General features: G+C 42.2%; 1 protein-coding gene across 2 annotated transcripts in view; it reads left to right on the top strand.

Annotated features, from left to right (window-relative positions):
* Positions 1 to 331: 331 nt before the first annotated feature.
* The window catches only part of UNC93A (unc-93 homolog A), a 41,034-nt gene continuing 21,534 nt past the window's right edge, over positions 332 to 19,831 (top strand). The window contains exons 1-5 of one of the 2 annotated variants that reach the window (XM_020809789.3): positions 332 to 384; positions 9,620 to 9,822; positions 11,246 to 11,427; positions 16,092 to 16,321; positions 17,461 to 17,595. In XM_020809789.3, coding sequence (XP_020665448.3) covers positions 9,736 to 9,822; positions 11,246 to 11,427; positions 16,092 to 16,321; positions 17,461 to 17,595 — 634 coding nt within the window. In that variant the 5' untranslated portion in view covers positions 332 to 384; positions 9,620 to 9,735. The other variant, XM_072994183.2, reaches the window with a different exon arrangement.

Consider the following 19,831-nt stretch of genomic DNA (forward strand, 5'->3'; position numbering starts at 1 on the left):
GCTGCATGATTTAGATCAATGAGCAAAACCTGCTTTTGTCCTCAGTATTAATATGAGGAGTGATTTTCTTTGCTGGAGCTCCCTAAAGAATGGAAGAGGTAACCTGCATTCTTGCTGAGGAATTTTATTACAGGTTTTCCGAATGTTTCTTGAGAGTGAAGTGATTCGTTTTGCTGGTATTTGCCCCAAGGATCAAGAATGAGACACACCTAGGGAATTTCTGGGAAATTGCTGTTCACAGTCTATTCCTCACAGGATGGCAGGCTGAAATGTAACCTAATCCGAGCCCCCTCAGTGCTGTTCTATATTAAGCACCATCTCATCACTACCTTCTAGAAAACAGGTGCCAGACAAGTCATGGCAATTTGACGAACTCACTCTCAGGTATTCAGAGCTCCAGTGTCAGAAGGGGCCTCTGTTTTAGATTTTGCATGTTTGCATTGATTTCTACTTTGGATCTGAAGATTGCTTTCAGCTATTTTGTGTCTTTGCGCTATAGGCATGATGAGAATCTGTTCTTACTCTTCTGTTTTTAACAACAGTCAGATATTATATGGATCTGCTCTGGCAAGCTGTTCAATTCCACACGAAGACAGCAACAAATCAGAATACCTTTTAAAGCATTGTGAAGAAACAGAGAAATTGGGGGATATGGGTTGTGGACCGTTCTGGAAAATTCGGGTTTTCTGGTAATGCCTGTGAACAGCTGACTGGGAGAAAAGTGAGAGCAGTTTTTGCCAGTAACAAAATGGGTGAAGAGAACATCAAGGCCATGTTCACTCATTCCATAGTATTGTGCTAACTGGAAAGTGACTTCAGCTCTTGAAGGAAGGGAGACAGAAATGGTCTTGTCTTCATGAACATTTGAGAGAACTCGAAGCCTGATTGGCAACCATCTTGAAGGGCCCAGAAAGTGAAGTTTAAGGTATATAAATTTATTCAGTACTGTAGCTGACTTATCTTTTACAAGGTTCTATGCTCAGTTGCTATCCTGTCATGCAGTGCCTGGAGGGATGCACTCTGTACATGCTCCAAGACCATGCTGATGATATGCTAGTGTGTGAATGTAACTAGCTTTCTTATTTTCATGTATACAGTATTTCTCTGTGTTGCTTCAGTCTTAGACTCTAAATTATTGTTTGCAGCAAATATTTCTGATACCTTTTTGAAACCTTTTAAATTGTTTACCTTTTTGTCTTTTTCACTATCTTTAATAAAATATAAACATCCTCCCTCCAGTTGTTTGAGGTTTTGGCTAAGAGGGTTTGTGGTACTTAAAACCAATTCTTGACTTGACCAGCTACCAGGAAACTTGATATATTGTGAGTGTAGTGGCAGTTCTACCTTGCAGGGTTGGTATAATAGTGTTCAACAGTTAACCTTGTGAAGTTTTTGGAGGTCCCTGAAAGCACTACTTAGTTGGGTCATACTAGTGTGTTTGGATGATTTCAATACGAATCCAAGGCAGACCTTTCAACATCACAGTAATTCAGGTTCATGCACCAACCATGGATGCTGAAATTGACCAATTTTATGAAGACTTATTACAACTTCTAGAACTGACACCAAAGAAAGATGTTCTTCTCATTATAGGGGATTGAAATGCTAAAGTAGGGAGTCAAAAGATAAAGGGAACAACAGGTAAGCTTGGCCTTGGAGTTCAAAATGAAGCAGGGCAAAGGCTACAGTAATAGAGTTTTGTCAAGAGAACAAGCTGGTCATCACAAACACTCTTTTCCAACAACACAAGAGGCGACTCTACACATGGACATCACCAGATGGGCAATACCGAAATCAGATTGATTATGTTCTCTGCAGCCAAAGATGGAGAAGCTCTATACAGTCAGCAAAAACAAGACCTGGAGCTGATTATGGCTCTGATCATCAGCTTCTAAGAGCAAAACTCAAGCTTAAATTGAAGAAAGCAGAAAAAAAAAACCCACTGAGCTACTCAGGTATAATCTAAACCAAATCCCTTATGAATACACAGTGGAAGTGAAGAACAGATTTGAGGAACTAGATTTGGTGGACAGAGTGCCTGAAGAATTATGGATGGTGGCTCGTAACATTGTACAGGAGGCAGCAACAAAAACATGCTAAAGAAAAGGAAATGCAAGAAAGCAAAGTGACTGTCCAAGGAGGTCTTACAAATAGCAGATAAGAGAAGGGAAACCAAATGCAAGGGAGATAGGGAAAGTTACAGAAAATTGAATGCAGGCTTCCAAAGAATAGCAAGGAGAGACAAGAGGGTCTTCTTAAATGAACAGTGCAAAGATATAGAGGAAAATAATAGAAAGGGAAAAACCAGAGATCTGTTCAAGAAAATAGGAGATATTAAAGGAATATTTTGTGCAAAGATGGACATGATAAAGGACAAAATTGGTAGGGACCTTACAGAAGTAGAAGACATCAAGAAGAGGTGGCAAGAATACAATGAGGAATTATACCAGAAAGATCTGGATGTCCTGGACAACCCAGATAGTGTGGTTGCTGACCTTGAGCCACACATCCTGGAGAGTGAAGTCAAGTGGGCCTTAGAAAGCCTCGGTAACAACAAGGCCAGTGGAGGTGATGACATTCCAGTGGATCTACTAAAAATCTTAAAAGATGATGCTGTTAAGGTGCTACACTCAATATGCCAGCAAGTTTGGAAAACTCAGCAGTGGACAGAAGATTGGAAAAGATCAGTCCACATCCCAATCCCAAAGAAAGGCAGTGCCAAAGAATGCTCCAACTACTGTACAATTGCACTCATTTCACACGTTAGCAAGGTTATGCTCAAAATCCTACAAGGTATGCTTCAGCAGTATGTGGACCAAGAACTCCCAAAAGTACAAGCTGGATTTCGAAGGGGCAGAGGAATTAGAGACCAAATTGCTAACATGCGCTGGATTATGGAGAAAGCCAGAGAGTTCCAGAAAAACATCTACTTCTGCTTCATTGACTATGCAAAAGCCTTTGATTGTGTGGACCACAGCAAACTATGGCAAGTCCTTAAAGAAATGGGAGTGCCTGACCACTTTATCTATCTCCTGAGAAATCTATATGTGGGACAGGAAGCAAGAGTTAGAACTGGATATGGATCAACTTACTGGTTCAAAATTGGGAAAGGAGTACGACAAGGCTATATATTGTCCCCCTGCTTATTTAGCTTATATGCAGAATATATCATGTGAAATGATGGACTGAGGAATCCCAAGCCGGAATTAAGATTGCCAAAAGAAATATCAACAACTTCAGATATGCAGATGATACCACTCTGATGGCAGAAAGTGAGGAGAAATTAAAGAACCTCTTAATGAGGGTGAAAGAGGAGAGTGCAAAAAATGGTTTGAAGCTCAAAATTAAAAAAACCTAATGTATTCACGAAGGCTTTCACGGCCTGGATCTAATGGTTGTTGTTGGTTTTTCGGGCTCTTAGGGGACACAAGGTCTACAGAAAACCCACCCACACAGACCGGTACCTACACAAAAACTCCAACCACCACACACAGCAAAAAAGAGGTATAATCAAAACACTAGTAGACCGTGCAAATTGGAACTGTGAAGCTCAGTTTCTCAGCACTGAACTCAACCATCTGAACTGGGCCCTACCAGCAAATGGCTATTGCAAGAATGAAATCACAAGAGCCATCAAACCAAGAAAACAACACCAAACAGAAGAAGAAAAACAGCCACCCACAAATAAAGTATTTCTTCCATACATCAAAGGGGTCATGGACCGCATGGAGAAACTTTTGAAAAAACACAACCTACAAACAGTATGCAAACCCACCGCAAAAATACAACCAGTGTTACAGCCAGCAAAGGACAGAAGGGACCCCCTCACCACTGCAAGAGTATACCGGATACCTTGCAGTTGTGGCCAGGTATATATTGGAACCACAAAATGAAGCATCCACACCAGAATCAAACAACATGAGAGACACTGCAGACTAAAACAACCAGAAAAATCTGCTGAAGATGAACATGCCCTAAAACAAACTGGACATGAAATTCTATTTCAAAATACCAAAATACTGGACAACACCAGCAATCATTACATCAGACTGCACAAGGAAGCCATTGAAATCCACAAGCACCAGCAGAACTTCAACAAAAAAGAGGAAAGTTTGAAACTCAACAAAACTTGGCTCCCAGCTCTCAAAAATACAGTGTGCAAAATGTCAACGAACTCTATCCAGCCACAAGGACCGGGGATCACTACACACAAAAGACCAGCTAATGACACCCATCAACCACAGTGACAGACAATCTCTCCTTCTTATCACAACAATACACCGAAACAAGACACACTAATAACCCATCTACAGAAAAAGACAAAAGCCCATCTCATAGCCACAAATACTGCACTTCCAAGCCAACTACACCAGAGCACAGAGTGCTGTCCTCTGAAGATGCTGGCCACAGAGACTGGCGAAACTTTAGGAAGAACAACCTTCAGAACACGGCCAAAGAGCCCAAAAAACCCACAACAACCAAAAAAAAAAAAACCACACCCTACGCTCATAGCCACTGGTCCCATCACCTCCTGGCAAATAGAAGGGGAAGATATGGAAGCAGTAACAGATTTTAATTTCTTGGGCTCCATGATCACCGATGATGACAGCAGCCATGAAATCAAAAGACCCCTGCTTCTTGGGAGGAAAGTGATGAGAAACCTAGACAGCATCTTAAAAAGTAGAGACATCACCTTGCCGACAAAAGTCCACATAGTCAAAGCTATGGTTTTTCCAGTAGTAATGGAGAGCTGGACCATAAAGAAGACTGTTGGCTGACAAATTGATGCTTTTGAATTGTGGTGCTGGAGGAGACTCTTGAGAGTCCTCTGGACTGCAAGGAGATCAAACCTATTGATTTTGAAGGAAATCAACCCTGTATGCTCACTGGAAGGACAGATCCTGAAGCTGAGACTCCAATACTTTGGCCATCTGATGAGAAGAGAAGACTCCCTGGAAAAGACCCTGATGTTGGGAGAGTGTGAAGGCAAGAGGAGAAGGGGGCTCCATGGGGCCATGAAGAGTCGGACGCGACTTAATGACTAAACAGCAACAACAAGAGTTGTTGGTACCATAATGGTTCCCTACCTATCACCATACTTATCCACTCTAAGATCAATGTGTCTGAGTGAATGAGTGGTTAGAGTGGAGCTCCTTGAATCTTATGGTCTGTCACAAACATTCAGTTTTTGTAAAACATCAAGGCCAGGATCCTATGAAGCAGAAGAATGAACACGTAAGAGTTTCCTCTCCCTTACTCTGGCACAGTTCCCAGACTGGGCCTGTTCTCTCACTGGTTGGAAGATTGGCTATGCATCTGATTGAACAATGAGAAACCTGCTGAAATTAGGGGAAGGAGACTTACATGGTTGTTCTTCTGCTCCACATTTAAACAACAGGATACAGTGTCTTTCTGTGCTGGCTTTTACAATAAAGAAACATCAAGTACAGTGGTGCCCCGCATAGCGACGTTAATCCATTCCAGGATTAACGTTGCTATCCGGAAACATCGCTAAACGGAATGGAAAACCCCATAGGAACGCATTAAACTCCATTTAATGCGTTCCTATGGCGCCAAAACTCACAGTTATGTGAAGATTCCCCATACGGCCGCCATTTTCGCTGCCTCAGTAAGCGAGGGCAGGGTGCGAAAACGCTGCGGGTGGTCATTTTCTTCTTCCAGCGGCCATTTTGGAACCACCGATCAGCTGTTTCCGAAACATCGCAATGCGAAGATCGGTAAGTGAAACACATACCGATCATTGCAATGCGATGTTTAGCCTATCTAAACATTGCAATGCGATCATAAAAACGATCGCAAAAAACATGTCGCTATGCGGATTCGTCATTAAATGGTGCACTTGTTAAGCGAGGCACCACTGTACAGTGGTGCCTCGTATAACGAGTGCCTCGTATAACGAGGAATCCACATAACGATGGCTTTTTTTCGATCGCTTTTGCGATCGCATACCGATGTTGCCTATGGGGAAAAATCTTTTTGCGATGTTTTCCCCATAGGCACCATTTGCCGGCTGAACAAGCGGGCGTTCGCTCAGGAGGAGGTGGGGGAATCTTCCCACCTCCTCCTGCCCGATCGCCGGCCTATCAGCCGGCTGAAAACGCGGCGTTCGCTCGGGAGGAGGTGGGGGAATCTTCCCATCTCCTCCTGCCCCATTGCCGGCCTGTCAGCCGGCTGAAAACGCGGCGTTCGCTCAGGAGGAGGAGGAGGCGGGGGAATCTTCCCACCTCCTCCTGCCCGATCGCCGGCCTCTTAGCCAGCTGAAGTCCGGCTATGCTTCCGCCCCTCCCCCACGGCTTGGATCCAAGCCATGAGGGGAGACTGGGAGCGGACTCTTCAGCAGTCGCCGGGGCTCGGATCCGAGCCGCGGCGGCTGCCGAACAGTCCGGCTATGCTTCCGACCCTCCCCCCATGGCTTGGATCTGAGCTGCGGGGGGAGGGTGGTGGGATCCGGATGCCTTTCAGGCATCCCGGGCTTGGATCCCACCCGCCGCCGGTTACCCATGGTTTGGGTAACTGGCAGGGGGTGGGATCCAAGCCCGGGATGCCTGAAAGGCATCCGGACCCCCCACTCTCCCCCACGGCTTGGATCCGAGCCGCGGCAGCTACCCCAGCCATGGCTGGACTCTAGGGAGTCCAGCCATTGCTGAGGTAGCCGCCGCGGGTCAGATCCAAACCAGGGGGGAGGGAGAAAACCAGATAATCCGTTCCTATTAGAACGGATTATCCGGTTTTCAATGCATCTCTATGGGAAATCTCGTTTCACTTAACGATGTTTTCCCATAGCGATGTTTTTTTAGAACGAATTAACCTCGCTATGCGAGGCACCACTGTATTTTATTAATACTTCAGTTCCCTAGCTGAAATACTTCCATTCCCTCATTAGAAACATAGTAGAGGAAGGTTGCATGAGAATTTGAGTGCACAACAGATCACTCAGGACACCCTCGGGGTACCCACAGGAAAAGCCTGTGGGGCATTGTAGGTCAAAAATAATAAATTTTCCTCAAGCTTTGCATTGGGATTCCCAGTGTGGTGTGTAGTGGATAGAGTGAAGGACTATGACTCTGGAGAACAGAGTTAGAATTCCTGCTCAGCCATGGAAACTCACTGGAGGTGTGGAACTGGTAAAATCACTCCTTAAATATCTCACTAACATTAAAAGCCCTATTAAAGCCACTATGGTCAGTTTTGATTTGACGGCACAGAACACACACGAGCTTTGCATTGTTACTGCTGGGACATATTCAACAACAGTCATGCAATTTTGGTGGTTTCCTCCCTGCTTTGCTTGAATTGTCAGGACGGGCCCAACGTCACCAGTACTGTAGTCAAGCCTCAGATCACAACCTGACTGATCCTGATGGGTTCAGGTAGCTTATCTAAAGGTTAGCTCTGCCTGTCGGTAAAAATTAGTACCTAGCTCACTGGGGGATTCATTTTTATTTACTTTAAATATATTTAACTTGCCCTACATCAATAGATCTCAAGGGAATGTACAATCAATAAAATCAACTTTTAAAAAAATGCTAAAACAGTCCAAATACTGTTAAACACTAAACATTCAAGACAGTTGGTTTTTACAGTTTAAAACAATGTATATGAATATTCAGCTGACTGGATAGCTCAGTGGTTTAAGTATGTGGCTGCGGAGCCAGAGGTTGGGATTTCAGTTCCCTCCTGTGCATCCCAGAAGAGCCAGCCTATGTGGCCTTGGGCAAGCTGCACGGTCTCCGGATGTCTCCATAAGGAGGGAATGGTAGACCACTTCTGAGAACTCTACCTAGAAAACCCTGAGAAATGTTGCCTTAAGTCAGAATTGACTTGACAGCATATGATGATGATACGGATATTCATTGGCCACCAAAAGTCAGTAGGTCTGGAGCACCAGGCTACAGGGTTGGGGCTGAGAGTTCCAATCCTTACCGAGACTCCTGGGAGAATAACTCGCCAAGATCACTTGGAATATGTGTGGCTGATGGGACTACATGCCTTTGCCTGATATGTACACTTGGGCAAGCTGCATGGGCACAAAAGTGCCACTAGAAGTAAGGACTGGTAAAGTAGTTCAGATTACTTGCTACCTAGAAAATCCTGGAAAGGTCACCATAAGTTGAAATCAATTTGATAGCTCATGATAAGAATAACTGTATGAATATTCAGAGCTAGTTCAAAACATTTTGTTACCTGAAATGGAACCACAAACAGCCTCCTGTCCACTCTAGTGAAAAGGCACATTACCCAAAGCCAACCAAGTTATTCTAGCACATGTGGCAAAGAAAATCCCCAGATCATCTCTCCCCATTTTTGGCTATAAAAATATAATAGCAACAAATTAAGTAACTAACAATGATGGGAACCTTTCATGATAGCATCTCAAATCTGTTGCCTGTGATAAACAAAAGATAAACAAAAGAAAAAATAAGTACAGTGGTGCCTCGCATAACGATGTTAATTGGTTCCATTAAAAACATTGTTATGTGAAAGCATCGTTAAGCGAAACACCATTTCCCATAGGAATGCATTGAAAACCGGTTAATCCGTTCCAATAGGATCCTATTCAATACATTTCAATGGTGAAAAAAAATCACCAAAAATTCAAAAAGACTCAGAATGAAGCCAAATTACTTTAACGAAAGTTTTATTAGGCGCACTAACGATTCCAAGCATTTTAAACATTTTTAAACATTTTAGAATATTTTTAAAATAGCGAAAACAGGGCTGTAAAAAAAAACGTTAAGCGAAACAGGGGACCTAAAACTGTCATCGTTAAGTGAAGCAAGGTCCCAAACATCGTTATGTGAAAATCCCCCATAGGAAACATCGTTAGGTGAGGCGGCAAAATTTCCAGCAAAGGCCATCGTTATGCGAATTCATCGTTGAGCGAGACACTTGTTAAGCGAGGCACCACTGCATATGAGTTGATTGTCCAACCAAAGTTACACACTTCTGCATGAACAAAGTGAACTTCATATTTGATTAGACTCTGAAAATATCCACATACTAAATTCCCTGGAGCCAACTGACCCTGAAGCAAGATATAAAGGATCCCTATTTTTCTAAGCAGGGTATTCATAATAGCTGTTGCATAGAAAATATTACTGTCTTCTATTGCACTGTCATAAAATAAGTTCCACACCTCCTTCACTAAATAACCTAGCAGCCTTGGGTCCCCTTATAGTGAGAAGGGAGGCATATAAAACAAACAAATAAACAAACTTGCTATACAGCTGGGCATCCTGTACAACTTTGTAATCTTTAACCTTTAAAGCGAATCTATAGCCATATCCAGCTGACAAATCTGGGTTAAAAACATATTCTTTCTGCTGTGCCAGTTCTGCTGTGCCAGTTCACAGCACAGGAAAGCATTTAATGTTGCAGGGGACTGAAATGGAAAAAAATTGCTTTATTCTTGGATGAGACTTCTGGAATCAGGTCAAAGGGTAAGTATTGTGCAGATAAAAGTGCAACCTGTGGAATCCTTGGTGTTTTTTCAAGCAGGTGAATAAGTAACAAGTTCCTACGCGATTTTCAGCACTGGAGAAGATAAAGTACACTGGTAGATATTCAAGTAGCTAACAGGAGTTCTTTGCCTTAACAGATGAAATGAAGCAGAAGCCTAGGTTCCAATTCTTCTCATTCTCCCTGCCATTTCTCCATCTGGAATGATTTTCTGAACACCTTCCACTGACACATTGCATCTTGTGTGGCCCAAACATGGAGAAACATCTGAAGAATGTTCTGGTGGTTTCTTTTGGATTCTTATTTCTATTTACAGCATATGGAGGGCTGCAGAGCCTGCAGGTAGGTGGATTTATTTGGGTGCCTAATCCACAATGACAGCGGAGTCTGGTCCAATTTATTTGGCACAACCTTTCATGCACTACAGGCCACTTCATTAGATGCAAGAAATGGACAAAGTGGACTGCAGCCCCCATAGTTTTATGCCATATAAAAGCTTAGGTCAGTCTTTAGGAGTCAAAAAATCTTTTTGGTCAGAATCCTGTTACTGATGCCCACCCGTTAAGAAGCTGAAGTTGAAACATGCATTTCTTGTTGTGTGCTAAGTCAAACATCAAAGTAAAAAAATACAAAAATTGACTTCTTAACTATCATCAATGCACCACTGAAAAGTATAGCTTGTCCTTAAGCTGGCAGGCATAAGTGATATGATTTTGGCCTTTGGGTTTTTTTTTAAATTGCCAGAAATCAACATAGGTACATCTCTGGAAATGTTCTTTGCAATAATATGTGCTGTCATGGACCATATATTTCAAGAAGCTATATGTAAAGAAGATAAAAGGGGGAGGTAGATTCTATTATGGAAGACAGCACTAGAACAAGGGTTCCCAACCTTGGGTCCCCAGATGTTCTTGAACTAAAACTCCCAGAAACCTTCACCACTAGCTGTGTTGGCCAGGATTTCTGGGAGTTGTAGTCGAAGAACACATGAGGACCCATGTCTGGGAAACATTGCACTAGAATAACACAGGAACCCTTTGAAGTTAGGCTAAAGGTCCGTCTCATGCAGAATCTAGCTTCTTCTTGCAATAGCCAATAGGAGGCCTCTAGATGCATTGCAGAAGAAAGGAGTTGCCTGAACTGACTATTAGTATTGGGTTGCTTCCTACTAGTAGAAAGTACTTGTTTCCAATTTGCTAGTTTTCAGTCACTGGTAGACTCCTTTTGAATATGGGGACTCTGTGAATCCATCTTGACTAATGGCCAACAATAGACCTAACTGTCATGATTTTGTCTAGTCTTCTTTTAAATTAGTGACTGTCACACAGTTCATTCCATAACTTAATTATGAATAAAATATGACTTCTCACCTGTTCCAAACTTACAGCCAGTCCCAAATCAGCAGGCTTGCGTTTGCTAGTCCTCTAGTATCACAAGAAACAGAAAGACATTTTGCCCATATCCACTTCCTCCATTTCAAGTATAATTGCCCAAATTTCATTTATCTACATTTCATTAATTTCATTCTTCATTCATTTTTTTCACCCTATAGAAAGCCCCAAACCTTGTATTTCAGGGTTGAGGAGCATATGGCCTTCCTAATGTTGCTGGACTGTAATTCTTATCATTCTCCACAGTTAGTTACATTGTCAAGCATTAAGGGTAGTTGCAATGCAACGATAGCAATAGAACTGGTTGCCTCTGACCCATAAGCTGTGTCTCACCTGCCCCATTGTTAGGTGTTCATTATGTTTTGTTTGTGCAGAGCAGCCTCAATGCCGCTGATGGGCTGGGTGTTGCCTCTTTGAGCGTCGTCTATGGTGGTCTCATCATCTCCTCCATGTTCCTCCCACCAATCCTCATTCAGAAACTTGGTTGCAAGTGGACCATCGTTGGCTCCATGTGCTGCTACATTACATACTCTCTGGGCAATTTCTATCCCAGCTGGTAATACTGATTCTTTGCTACCTGTAAGATCTGTAACGAAATTTGGGACAATAATATCACCTGCTCACAATGCATGAAGCACCCACTATGACAGTATTTGGATGTATAGTAACTGGATAAGTATTTGTTTTCATGAAGGGCGTAGGATAAAAAAAAATAAGAATCTTTTACTATGACTATAAGTGTTACATATGAGCAACACATCTTAAAAGGTTATTTTAATGTTCTTAATATTAGCACCAAGTTGAATGATTTGGAAATGGAAGTATTACTATGGTCTCTGGAATAAGTCAGGGCATCAGGAAAGAGGTACAATGGAAAGTGTTTGGGCAAGAACAAAGACTGCTTCACCTAAGACTGCTTGTTTTTCCATCACATGATGAGTTGGGCATTGGCACCATTACTCATCTTGGGCTTCCATCATCAACTGATGGAAAATAAGTGAGATCTATCTTTTGATTTACTTATATTATTCGTAGGATATAGAAGTACTACTTGTTATTATATAATGTTACACATGTAGAATGTAACTATATTATAATTAGATGATAGTTTTATATATATAATGTAGGGACGTGGTAGTGCTCCGGGTTGAACTCCAGAAGCCTCTGTGCTGCAAGGTCGGAAGACCAGCAGTTGTAAGATCAAATCCACATAACGGAGTGAGCTCCCGTCGCTTGTCCCAGCTCCTACCAACCTAGTAGTTTGAAGGCATGTACTGTAAATGCAAGTAGATAAATAGGGACCATCACAGTGGGAAGGTAACAGCGTTCTGTGTCTAGTCGCACTGGCCACGTGATCACAGAAACTGTCTACTGACAAACGCTGGCTCTACGGCTTGGAAACGGGGATGAGCACCGCCCCCTAGAGTCAGACACGACTGGACATTTGTCAAGGGGAACCTTTATCTTTACCTACATATAAAATATAAATAGAATAGAATATGTTTTATATAATAAATAAAAATCACTTACAGAGATTTAAGGCTGACTTCTAAAGATACCAAAGTAAGATGCACTAGAATACAGAGGGCAAATAGCCATTCTAATCTTACCTTTTATTGCTCTTGAGGGATTGAAGTTTATTTTAAATTTAAAAATTCCCCACAGTAAGCAGTTGCTTAAGCTGTGTCTTTTGCTTTAAAGTATAGAGATAACCTGTAGTCTACAAGTCTTATGTGGCCTGCAGGGGCTGGGAGGGAATGCAGTTCCCAGGCTCCCAGTTCATTGTATGTCAGCTAAATCTGTGGTTCCCATCCATGGGTAACCCAAGTGTTCTTAGACTGCAGTTCCCAGAAGTCTTCACCACCAGCTGTGCTAGCCAGGGTTTCTAGGAGTTGCAGTCCAAGAACACTTGGGTTCCCCATGATTAGGAACCACAGGGATAAATAAATAATGTTACATGGCAGAGATAAATATGTTTCTTCTGTCTATGGGGTGAGTGTAGATAACAGAATAAACGAGAGGCAATAACAGAGGAAATGTTTCTGCCTGACATTCGCTGCTCAGCAAGGAGAGTGAAAATGACCCATCTCAGGTCATGACTACATAGAAATTTGTCCCAGAATGATGTGAACTTCTCTGTACCACATGCTGGCATTTAAATTCCACATGCTGGCTGTTCTTCACAAAAATATTTAATTATTCCAGAGGTCCACACATTGCACACACACCCCTTCTTCATCAAGCTTCTCTACCATTAACACAACCCTCTTACCTATCTTTTTTCCTGGCATTCAAATCACTTCTTTATCTTTTAAAAAACATTTATCAAATGAAATAGCACTATACTGACAAGACATGGTAAGCATTGAATGCATGCCATTAGTTTAGCAGATAGCAGTAAGTCTGGCACTATAGCACTAAGCCAGGAGGAAAAAATACTTTTAAAAATGCAATGTAAAAAGTATGTTTCAGCTGTAGTCCTTACTGTTGTGAACAGATGGGAACAAAAGGAATAGGGTTGACTTTCGCCCCAATGACCATTCTGTGCATCATAAATGATGTCATTTGGACACACACAACAATGGCCTCAAAGGATCTATCTAGCTGATCAGGCAACCCAAAAGCAAGGCAAAATAATGTGAGTGGAAATGCTACCCTCCAAAAAAAAGAGAGGGGGGAAGGGAGAGAGAGGGAGAGAGAGGGAGGGAGGGATGGAGACAGCCATGCCAACTGAAAAAACATGCCTCGTACCCCTGCCAAAATTGGAAGTACTTGCAATTAGTGCTAATATTATGTAGTTGACTGAATAAATATCAAAATGAATAAATATGCACAAACAGTGGGATGAATACCTGTCTAATCACCCCCTCAGCTGGGCAATGAGGAGGCAACGAGGCCAGCCTTGATTCCAAAGGCTAGGCAAAGTTCAATGCTATCCTATAGGTCGCACTGTTTCTCAGGATCTGAGTTTTTGGGCTTCTTATGGCCCAACTCCCCAAATTGGTAGTATATAATTCTAGTCAAAACAAGACAGCAAAGTGTTCCAGTCAGAGCAAAACAGATAGCAGAGTAAATAAACAGCTACATCATCCAGCCTGTTATTTAAGCTGGGCTTGCTTATAGCAGCTGCTTTTGTAGCCTAGGTGATTAGTAGCTTCTCCCTCTTGAGTAAACAAGGCCCTTTGCCAGCTTAAAGGAGGCAAAGGCCAGCACATGCAGCATCTAATGATAGGTATTTATAGTGACGCTTGAAAGGAGGGGGAAAGGAAAGAAAGGTTTGCCTAATGTTATGTTATCCTAACACCTCCATTTCACTACAGCCTTCAGACTAGGTACAAAAATATCACAGATACTATGGGCCCATGTGATGGAAACATCCATATAGCAACTATACAAAGTTGTAAAACAACAAAAAGTGAGGAATAATGCCACATCTTGTCCTACTAGTCCCTTGAGTGGCATTGAGTAAGGGCAATAAATAAACCTTTTTGAAAAGATTGTAGTGATCAAAAAGTAATGGGAACAAATTGTTTTTAAAAAGTCAATTTCTGATCTCTTGATGTGGGATGGTAGTAAGGTAAAGGTAAAGGTTCCCCTTGACAATTTTTGTCCAGTCGTGTTCGACTCTAGGGGGCGGTGCTCATCCCCGTTTCCAAGCCATAGAGCCAGCGTTTTGTCCGAAGACAATCTTCTGTGGTCACATGGCCAGTGCGACTTAGACACGGAACGCTGTTTACCTTCCCACCGAGGTGGTCCCTATTTATCTACTCGCATTTGCATACTTTCGAACCGCTAGGTTGGCGGGAGCTGGGACAAAGTGACGGGCGCTCACTCCGTTGCGTGGATTCGATCTTACGACTGCTTGGTCTTCTGACCCTGCAGCACAGGCTTCTGCAGTTTAGCCCACAGCACCACCACATCCCTTTGGTAGTACATAGGACTAAAGTTGTCAGCACTTCTTTCCTATCTAAAAAGTGGTTGCAAAGCCCCCATATGGATCATAGCACAGGGGAGGAAGTCAAGAAGCAAGTCCCAGGCCATTTGACTCTCAGTTTGTTGTTTCTCCAGAACTCCCACAATAGTTTGCCAGGACTCTAAGCTCAGTGGTGACACTTTAGAAAATGCTCTCTTGGAGCTCCAGAACCTGTTCCTTTCCCCTTGGTGTCCAGTATCTATTTTATCACATACAGCTTAAGCACTGATAATTCAATCACAAAAGCCCTCTGTAGACTCTGTCTCCCTTCTGCCACAGCTTGATAACAAAATGACCAGCTATTGTTGCTGTTTTTAAAAGAACCTCCCATGAGTTTCCTGGGGTCCATGCTTTCAAATATTTATTCACTTAACTTGAACTGAGCCTAACTATCCCCTGCTTCCCTACGCCTGCATGAAATGCTTCTTCCTGGTGAAAGTTCTAATACATGCGGAGAATTTCACATATTGTGCCTTTGTCAGATATGGTGTTTGCTAAAAGCATGACAAGGAGGCAGTCTAATGTGTGTTGGCAGCAAACTTTCCATACAGTGTGATTTCTTGTATATCTTACACATGGCATTTTTATTTTTAAAACATCCCCTAATTGTAGGTGGGAAAACTTCCACCCTCTGAAAGCTGTTTAACTACTAATTTCATTGTATCCTACCCCCCCCCCCCCCAAATCAGCTAGGGGTTTGATGAGTTTTAGAGTTGAATGACATTTGGAGAACCACATGTTCTGTGTCTCCACTTTACTGCACAGAAAGAAATGTGGTGTATTTAGTAGGGATCAAATCGAATTGGCCCTCCCATTTGTTCTAGAGGTCAATTTGAGTCTTTGGAATGTATCCTGATTTAATCCAAAATGATATGGCATGGGTTCCATTCAATTTGTGCCCCAAATCCAAGTCAGTCTGGCAGTCTGGAAGCCTCTATTGACTTGCAATGGAAAATCAGAACAGCTACGAAGTTTTGTTTGTTTGTTTGTTTGTTTTGTTTAATATGATATACATGACATCTGGACCCCTGGTAGGCCATAAAGAGGGGAGTAAGTTCATAAATTTGCTTCACTTTGACCAATTTGCTTCAAATTATTTGGTCCAAATCAGACTACCGTAATTCATTTCAGAATTTGGGGCTCATCTGAAGTAGGGCACAACTTCTATTTGGTAGCTACATTGGGTCTCTCTTTCAGGTTAAGGTAACTGTTTAAAAATAAATAACTAAAGAGCATATTTCTGACAGGGCTACACTGATACCTACATCATTGATCCTGGGTCTGGGAGGAGCGCCACTTTGGTCAGCTAAGTGTACCTATCTCACCATTGCGGCCAACGCATATGCTCCGAAAGCAGGGAAAGTAGGAAGAGATGTTGTCAACCAATATTTTGGAATCTTCTTTCTGATATTCCAGTCTTCTGGAGTCTGGGGGAATCTTATATCATCTCTAGTATTTGACCAGACTCCTAACAAAGGTAAATATACAGTAATACAACAAGATGTAAGGGTTGTGTTGTTTGTTATTTAATGTAAACACAAGGGAAACCACCAGCTTCTTTTAAAAGTATAACCTCCCCCCTCACCAACCATGAATCTTTGAGCTTGTTCATACAGTAGTGTTGTCCTCATTCCTTCTGAGGTTACACTGTTATTTTTTTTTTTTTGTTCCAGGATTTAATAGATCATCCCCGTATTTGCATCCACGTGTGGGAAGGATATTAATTTTAGGGATGCAGCCAAGTTAATCACTGGGGTTGCTAAATTTGATCATCCCAGTGCAGCCTATACACATACATCTAGAATTGTTCCCTGACATCTCCATCCCAATTCTGATTGCCCTCCTCTCTTGCTTATTTTCCGCTCCCTCACCCAATAGACCTCTGCTCTTCCTCCCCCCTCCCCCATTCTCAAACCTTCATGCTTTTATCTATACATCTATTTCATTGTATGGATTTGGCAATGGTTTTCTGAGGGTAGGAACAGCTGATACTCCAAGAAAGCTAAACAGGAGTGGCACTCAGATGTGAAGGGGTGGAGATTAAGTAGCAGATCATACCCTTAAGGAAAGGTAATCAGACAACAAGCACCCACAAAGTGCATGCATCAGCACAGAGCAACATTGATTACCTACTCTGCCACATGCCCAGAAAGCAGTTATTTATTTAGTTATTTAGTCAGTTAGTCAGCCAGTTAGTCAGTCAGTCAGTTCTGGTCACAGTTTTTCTCTGGGAATGACTAGACTGTGTCATTGTTGGAATTATCAGGATAGACAATTTAGACGAGTGCCCTATGCCCTATGGTGACGACTTATAAATTCATTCCCAGGATATGAGGCTTAGGGCAATCTGTTCCTACATTGATTTGTCTGCCATTTCAATCATGTCCACCTGTCATGGAACCTCTTGAACAGCAGAGGTGGAATTTTAGGATTGACTGTCAGGCTTCTTCTCCACCATCACTGATCTTCTTGAAGATTAAAATCCTGATGAGCTTCTGAGGAACTGTAGTACTATGTGGAACGCAATCCGGAAACAATTATATTTATGGTTTTGATTCTTATCTGTATTTTGGCCACTAAGAAGTTCATCTTTTCTTTCATTTCTGTGTCAACTAGCCGAACCCTCGGACGCAGAGCTGGCATACTGCGGTGCAGAAGACTGTGAGACTACATCCAATGTGACGAATAGCAGTGGAACTTCAAACAGACCAACAGATGCTTTAAGATACACACTGCTGGGAACCTACACAGGTATGTGTAGGATCTTTTTATGTTGCATCCAGGACAGCGTTGTGTGAGTCATATGTGAAATACACATTCATATGAGGTTGATGGGAAACGGTTCATCTGTGTTGCTAAAGTCTGCGTCTACTTAATCTCTGCCTGGACAGGAGACCATTCCATGTATGCTGCCTTGAATTAAACAAGAGTAACGCTGTAAATGCAAGCCCTAAATGAAATCTTGGGCCATAAGTAGGTGCGATTTTAAACATCCTCATGCTGTCACTACAAAACAGAAAAAAATGCAAGGGATCCATATCTCAGTTTCCACTTTTAAAACACTTGGGGAGGACAAAGATTCTGTTTTAAACGGAGCAGTTGTGCTGTGGTAGAGAGTGGCTTCCCTTGTACTATCATCCCAAGTAAAATCAACCCCTTCTGAAGCAGTTATTATGTGGTGGTGGGGAATCAGATATCACAACTCATTTTAGTTCCCCCATCTTTTAAAAAAGTAAAATCCCGCATCCCACATACACATGTACTGTATATGCATGTGTGTATATATGAAGTTTGTCCTTTTAAGAACGGGGCAGTTTGACCAAGCCTGGCCTTCCACGTCTTAGTTCAAAAGATTTATTGTCCTGGCAGGAGGAATAAAGGACACAAACACAGAATATTTCTGCCAGACAGCTGAGAAAATGTTATCTAGACCACTTAGTTTAGGACTAAAGTCAGGATCCAGCAGCAAAATTATATCAGATCTTGCTGCTTCTACATGTCAATGTGGAGTCAGGGATCACCCTTTCTCCTGCATCCTCCTCCATCCTATAAACTTGCTCTGTAGGGGAAGGATATTTTAAATCTACAAAGGGTAGGCAGAGAGGGCAGTCAGGGAAAGATTTCTGAATTCTGTTGCCCCTGAATATGAAAGTACCCCATTGGTTCATACCCTAAGTACATTGAGGCTTTGTTGCTGTCTATTTCTTACAAAAGCCGGTTGCTGCCTAATGCACTGCTTAGCGAGCTGAGCTATGCTTCTTCTGTTCCCAAAATGAGGTCCAGTTTTGAAGAACAGAATAAATGATTCATAACTTTCAAATTATTTTGTACACATCTATGATAAGGTAGTTTAATCCGCACAAAACCCCTCTCCACATGATCTTTCTTCTCAAGGATGGTGAAGAGAGCTTCTATATGTGGTGAAATAAATTATCCTCAGAATTCTCCAAATGCTGGTGCTGAATTTAAAACATTTCCTTATTGATACTCACATATTTCTCAATATTTATCCAAATATTTGAAACCTGTGTTTGACTGTAAAGGATGTTTGATTTCAACATTTGATGTGTCTCAGTTAATATTCCAACATTTGACAGCAGACATGCAATGGTATCAAGCATTTAATAGTTCTGACAATGGTTGTACCCTAGCACCTAAGAGTGCAAGAAGGCAAGAGGAGAAGGCAAACCTGTTCTGTCAGGAACAGAGATGGAATGGAAATGGCCACAACTCAACATGCTATAGCTACATAGCATTTGGGGAACCATAAGACAAGGATCCAGTCAGCTGCCAAAAATGCACATCCTGTCTGACATATCTTTTCTTAGCCTGTCTGTAGGGAGAATAGAGAAGTGTGGCTCAGTAAGAGATCAGTGAGTGTATTGTTGTGATAAGAAGGAGAGACCAGCTAATGACACCCATCAACCACAGTGACAGATAATCTCTCCTTTTTATCACAACAGTACACCCACAACAAGACACACTAATCACCCATCTACAAAAAAGACAAAAGCCCATCTCACAGCCATAAATACTCCACTCCCAAGCCAACTACACCAGAGCACAGAGTGCTGTCCTCTGAAGATGCTGGCCACAGAGACTGGCAACACGTTAGGAAGAACAACCTTCAGAACACGGCCAAAGAGCCTGAAAAACCCACAACAACCAACTCTAGGTTATTTGGAGGCCATTTCCTCGCATACAAATTAGTCCTCCATTAATTTAATAAAGCTAAATATCCCAGTTCTCTAGACAAATTTCCCTCTTCACATGTGTTTTGGAAAAGACCAGTCAAAAGACACAAGCTCGTGTAGCCAGTTCATCTAGAGGCAATGTTGACAGACGCAAGGGTAGTGCATGCATGCTGATCTCAGAGTAACCTCTGACCTGACCTGGAAGGGTAAGAAATCTCTCTCATGCAACAGCACAGTTGGGTTCTCCAGCTGTCATAACATGTGACAGCTGAGCAAAGGGAGACAGTCCATGG

Source organism: Pogona vitticeps, chromosome 1 (assembly GCF_051106095.1).
Source record: "Pogona vitticeps strain Pit_001003342236 chromosome 1, PviZW2.1, whole genome shotgun sequence".
Classification (NCBI taxonomy): Eukaryota; Metazoa; Chordata; class Lepidosauria; order Squamata; family Agamidae; genus Pogona; species Pogona vitticeps.